General features: G+C 40.5%; 1 protein-coding gene across 1 annotated transcript in view; it reads left to right on the top strand.

The window, feature by feature from the left end:
- LAMA1 (laminin subunit alpha 1) overlaps nt 1–6000 on the top strand; it is a 151991-nt gene that overhangs the window by 112026 nt on the left and 33965 nt on the right. Inside the window, 3 exon segments of the mRNA XM_023754272.1 lie at nt 2037–2172; nt 3212–3305; nt 5053–5169. Coding sequence (XP_023610040.1) covers nt 2037–2172; nt 3212–3305; nt 5053–5169 — 347 coding nt within the window.

The raw sequence follows: 6000 nt of genomic DNA, 5'->3' as shown, positions 1-6000 counted from the left end.
TTTAGGCCCGATCCCTGGGATCGGGCCTAAACCTGCAGTCAGACATCCCCCGAAGGGTCCTGAATTGGAGAGGGTGCAGGCTGGGCCGAGGGGACCCTCCCTCCCATGCATGAATTTTGTGCACCAGGCCTCTAGTGCTACAATATCAAGCCATCAAGACCTTGTTCCGCATCTACTAAGTGCTCAGGGCTTTGTTCAGTTATATGTGGACAGAACAAAGATATTAACTTCTTTACATCTCTTACCTTTTTGGAGCTTATCCTTTGTCTGGCTTTATGCAGTGATGGAGGCTGTGGTTGCCCACACTGGACCTGTAGAAGTGTTATACCACCTCTGATTATTTTCTACTGCCTGAAGGTCTACCATAGCATTATAATAACTTAAACTTATATTTTTGGGTATATGTCCTCACTTGTTAAAAGTGTCTTTAAATGAGAAGTACAGTGTTAGGCTAGTGGTTCCCAAACTTGTCTGCACATCAGAATAACCTGGGGAACTTCAAAGATACTGATGCCTTGCCCTGGCTGGGTGGCTCAGTTGGTTGGATGTCATCCCATATACCAAAAGGTTGGTTCAATACCCAGTGGAGGCATAGGAGGCAACTGATGGATGATTCTATCACATCGATATTTCTACCACCCTCTCTCTCTTTATCTCCCTCCTCTCTCTCTAAAATCAATAAGAACATATCCTCAGGTGAGGATTTAAAAACAAACAAACTGATGCCTTTGTCCAACCTAGTCCTCCCAGCCCCCACTCAAAGATTGTGACTTAATTTATCTGGGTTGTGACCTATTTTCTAAAAATATCCCCAGGTGGTCTAATAGCAGCAAATGAGGGAACCAGTGTTTTAGGCCTTTCAGTGATTTGCACCATAGTCTGAATTAATTGGTAAATTTATTTATTTAAAATTTGTTATAAATTATGGATGGAAATGGTCTGGACACACTGAGAATATGTGTTTTTGTGTGTTGGGTATGTTTTGTGGAAGGGGAAAAATAAATATATTTCCAATTTGAGGAAACTGCCCTAAAATATTAGATCACACAATGAAGACAATAAAAAAACTACATAAGATAGAATATTGCATAAATTATGTGCTGCATTGAGCACTACTGCCTACAGATGCCACAGGAATCAGTAATAGAAAATGGAACTAGGTACTCAGTGTCTCTCTTTTCATCTTTCATCATTTCCCAAAAGAGAAAACATAATTCTGACTACATACATAGCTAGAACAAAACAGTTATTACTTAGTATATGCAGTAAAAGCAATTGGTATGATACATAAAGTTAAATAAAATAACATTATTATCTTTTACTTATAAATCACCAAATTTTGCCAATCAAGTAGTAACAAGTAATAACTGCTGATGTCTGGTTTGGGAATCACTCAACTCAATAACCTTGGGAAGAAAATGAAGTGAGTTACACACCAGGCAAAGATGTGTCGATTGTCAAATTTTATTTTCAAGATAGAGTGGCTGGATGAAATTGCACCATTACCAGTTGGCAAGTTCCTAAGTGATTTGTCCATTTGTAAGAGTGAAGTTCAGATGATTGAAATACTATCTGATCTTCCTGCAAAACCTCTAGTGAACTTCATCAAATTGGTGTACACCATTTGAAATAAGATTCAGCAGCCTTACATATGCTTAGGAAAGCTTTTTGAAAATTAGAAATTGCCTAGCAGCACAGATTACAATAAATGCAAAGACTCCATGGCATCCCAGACACATGCAGGGGTTTGAAGAGAGATCAAAAGAGGGCAGCTGGAAGAAACAGATGAATGGTTAAAAGATGGGAAGCAGCCATCATTTCTTTGGGTATTAATTAGACAGTCATTCTTAGTGTTGTTGTGATACCGTGGTCACTGCTTCTTAAGATTCCTTTTGGAGTCGAAGGGGAATCCGTAGGTTGTTATTCCTTGTTGATGGTACTGCTCTAATGGGAAAGAAAGCTAAGAGGCTTTTAAGAATAGTGGGGAAGTCCAATTTTAGTTTATCATAACACCTGTAAATATGCTAATTTCATAGTGGCCTTGGAAATGTTAGATTTGTGTCCCTGAATGCAACCAGCGCAACCCACATCCATTCCAATATTCGGAGCCTGATTGAAGAATCAGAAAAACTGGCAAAAGATGCTCTCAGGACTGTGATGGAGGCAAGCCTGGTAAGAAGAGCCGTGTGGGCTTTGGTGGGTGCCTTCCTTTTCTAGAAAACTGTGGGAGATTGTTCCTTAAGAGGCTTGAGCAGAGACTTGGTGGCTTAAATGTATGCTTGTCAACACTGCTTTCTGGTGGGATCTGTTTATGGCTTCTGCATTATGTGGTATGTTTAATTCTTAAAGTCATAAATACTTCTTTAATTCCAACATTCGGAGCCTGATTGAAGAATCAGAAAAACTGGCAAAAGGTGCTCTCAGGACTGTGATGGAGGCGAGCCTGGTAAGAAGAGCCATGTGGGCTTCGGTGGGTGCCTTCCTTTTCTAGAAAACCGTTCCTTAAGAGGCTTGAGCAGAGACTTGGTGGCTTAAATGTATGCTTGTCAACACTGCTTTCTGATGGGATCTGTTTATGGCTTCTGCCATTATGTGGTATGTTTAATTCTTAAAGTCATAAATACTTCTTTATAAAGACTAGGGACTAAGTGATGTAAAGATGAGGAAAATCTCACCATTTCTTATTACAAAAATGGTAATGCTTCATGATACCTACTCAAGGCCTCTTTTTTAATTTTTTTAAAAAAACACAGTTGACATTCAATGTTATATTAATTTGGGGTGTACAGTATAGTGGTTAGATATTTATATAACTTATGAAATGATCCCTCCAATAAGTCTAGTACCCAACTGGCACAATACTTATTACAATATTATTAACTATGTTCCCTATGCTATATTATACATCTCTGTGACTATTTTGTAACTGCCAATTTTTGAGGCATCTTGTCTTACCTGCGATGAAGATCTTTATTTAATGGGTGTTTTTGTCTTTGTATATTTAAAAATGGCTTGTGGTCTTTCTCTTCTCCCATTATTAGGATGTATGTTAAACAGGCATTAGGACAATTAAACTCTCCCTGCCTGTTATCTAGTTGACTTCCCTGTTTGGAACCAGAGGGGAGGCTATTCTGATAGAGTTGCCTTCACATCCCCATCAGGATCCCACCCTGGCCTCCAGTCACCACGCGTGAATTGTTCTGTTTCCTAGTTCCCAGAAGCCATGGAGTCTAATGGGAAAGCAGCTCTCCAGCGCAGCTCCAAATTCCTAAAAGAAAGCAGGAGCCTGAGCAGAAAGCATCAAGGTCAGTTTTTTTCAGAAAATACCTGTGCAGTTTCATTTTTCTTAAGAGTTTCAGTAAGCAATGATTTGCATATATAGGAGCTATCTAATAACATAATGATATATCCATAATAAAATGGCAGCAGGAATCTGTTGTATAAGAGAAACATGCAAGTTTTATATAAGATAGTGTATTTTTCTCTTTAATATATTCTAATATACTAGAGGCCCGTTGCAGGAAATTCGTGCACCGGGTAGGGGGTAGTAGTCCCCTCAGCCCAGCCTGCACCCTCTCCAATCCGGGACCCCTCAGGGGATGTCTGACTGCCGGTTTGGGCCCAAACTGGCAGTGGGACATCCCTCTCACAATCCTGGACTGCAGGCTCCTGACAGTTCACCTGCCTGCCTGCCTTATCGCCCCTAACTGCCCCCCCTACCAGCCTGATCACCCCTAACTGCCTCTGCCTGCCAACCTGATCATCCCTCACTGCCCCCCCCACCGGCCTAGTCACCCCTAACTGCCCCCCCTTGCTGGCCTGATCACCCTTAACTGCCTCTGCCTGCCAGCCTGATTGCATCTAACTGACCCCCCCCAGCCGGCCTGGTTGCCCCCAAGTGTCCCTCCTGCTGACCTGTTCGCCCCACACAGCCTGCTGCTCAGTCGTTTGGTCGCCCCTTGCTAACCCCCCTGCCAGCCTGGGCACCCCACGCAGCCTGCTGCTCAGTCATTTGGTCGCCCCTCACTAACCCCCTGTCGGCCTGGTCGCCCCACGCAGTCTGTTCGGTCGTCCGTTCAGTTTTTCGGTTGTGGCAGTCGCTTAGGCTTTTATATAGATAGATAAAATATGTCGAGTCTTTTCCTATAGAGTAAATAGTGGTCTATAAACAGCTCACCCCCCTTTTAGACTACCTCCATGTCCTGTACTGTGTCTCTCCCTTAGGGTGTAGATATGTGCATATTTTTTGTTTCTCTGTGAATCATGCAGTTTAGAATTTATTGTCAACTCAAAATATAGAAAGTACGCAGTTCTCAATCATAAAGCATTAAACACCAACTCTAGCATCAATGTTGATGGGCTATGGCTTCAGTCTATACAACTAAAGGTATTTCATAGGCCATGAAATAGTGAATGTCCTGCAATTAAAGTTTAGGCAGAACCATCATGTTCATCAAGGATTTTATCAATAATTCATTTTTTAACATGTGCTCAGAATCCAATGTGATTGTGTATTCTGAACAGAAATGCTAAAAGTGAAGCTTTGATCCAACAGCTTTGATCAGACTTGGAGGAGGTTGAGTTGAGCACCTGCTGGGATGGGGGAGGGTCAGAAGGGAGTAGGAAGCAGAGGGGTCCTGGCCAGGGAAGCAGGTGGGAGATGGGGAGGGAGATAATCAGGCAGGAGCCCAGTTTGGGGTTTTACAACCCGGAGAAGAAAGGTGGCCACAATTTAGATGTAGGTAGGAAATTGATGAGTCCAATTAAGGATGAGTGATTGAAACACCTCAAGGTGAGCTCTAATTAAATTAGACATGCAATTTAAGAAGAAATATTAGTGAGAAGAGCAACAAGCAAAGTAGGAGAAATGACCAAGCAAGCTAAAAATCACAATTTCTATAATCAGGGGCTTGAAGTCTTAATGGAGAAGCTTTTATGGGGGAGGGTCTCGGTAGAAAGCTGTCAATCCGTAAAGGGTCAAAGTGATGAAGAAAACCTAGGCAGCTTTTTATTAGGCCATCTTAAAAGGAAACACTTTCCCCCTTTAAATAGGTATGACATTGGAACTGAGAGAAGTGAAAAATACGGCAAAGACATTTCAAGAAAATGCTGATAAGATTACTAGGCAGACCAATGAATCACTCTTAATACTTAGAGCAATTCCGGAAGGTAAGTGGAAAGGGGGTTCTTGATTTAATTAATGTCTTCTTATTTCAAAGCCATTACACATGAATATGAGGAGGTTCTGCCTCCAGTTTGATGAAGAGCCCTTGCTGGAAATGAGCCCAGGACTGATAGATTTTACTTGCAGAGGAATATGATTTGGAAGTGAAGATCACTATTTTTTAACAAGTTCAGAATACTTGAACTGAAATACCAGAATTATAATAAAAAACAAAAGCACTAGAGATTTTATGCTACCATATCGATTGCTGGCTTTTACAATGCAATTGTCACATGCCTTAACTGAAAAAGTGTCATTCAAAGAAGTCAGCAAGTACAGGAGCAGGAATGTTCCTGCTTTCATATAAATGTAAGAAATTTAAAAAGTCTTGCTTGGTAAATCTTTTTCATGAGGCAATGAAGCATTCTAAAATAGATCACTTTAATATTGACAGTTTACAAGTGCAGTATTCATTAAAATTTAAAATAAGGTAAGTTTACAAAGTGTAATACAAATTAATTGTGCTGTAGTACACTATTTACATTCCCTCAACCTCTTTTTTTCTTAATAAGATTTTTTTTTTAAGTCTTACAAGTTGCCCAAATATCTCTAAATTTCCATCTGCTGGTTCACCTTAAATCACCTTGGGGAGCTGGGCTTGGGCACTCTGAATTTCTTACCTTAAATCAATAGGGCATTTTCTGATGTGGATGTTTCTCTCTCTCTCTTTTTGAGGACACATGGTATTTGTTGATTAAATACTTTAAAACAACTTTTTGTTTGGAAGCAATTTCAAATTTGCAGAAAAGTTGTAAAAAGAATACCAGTATATTCCT

Source organism: Myotis lucifugus, unplaced genomic scaffold (genome assembly GCF_000147115.1).
Source record: "Myotis lucifugus unplaced genomic scaffold, Myoluc2.0 scaffold_58, whole genome shotgun sequence".
Taxonomy (NCBI): Eukaryota; Metazoa; Chordata; class Mammalia; order Chiroptera; family Vespertilionidae; genus Myotis; species Myotis lucifugus.
This window is presented reverse-complemented; position numbering and strand designations above follow the sequence as displayed.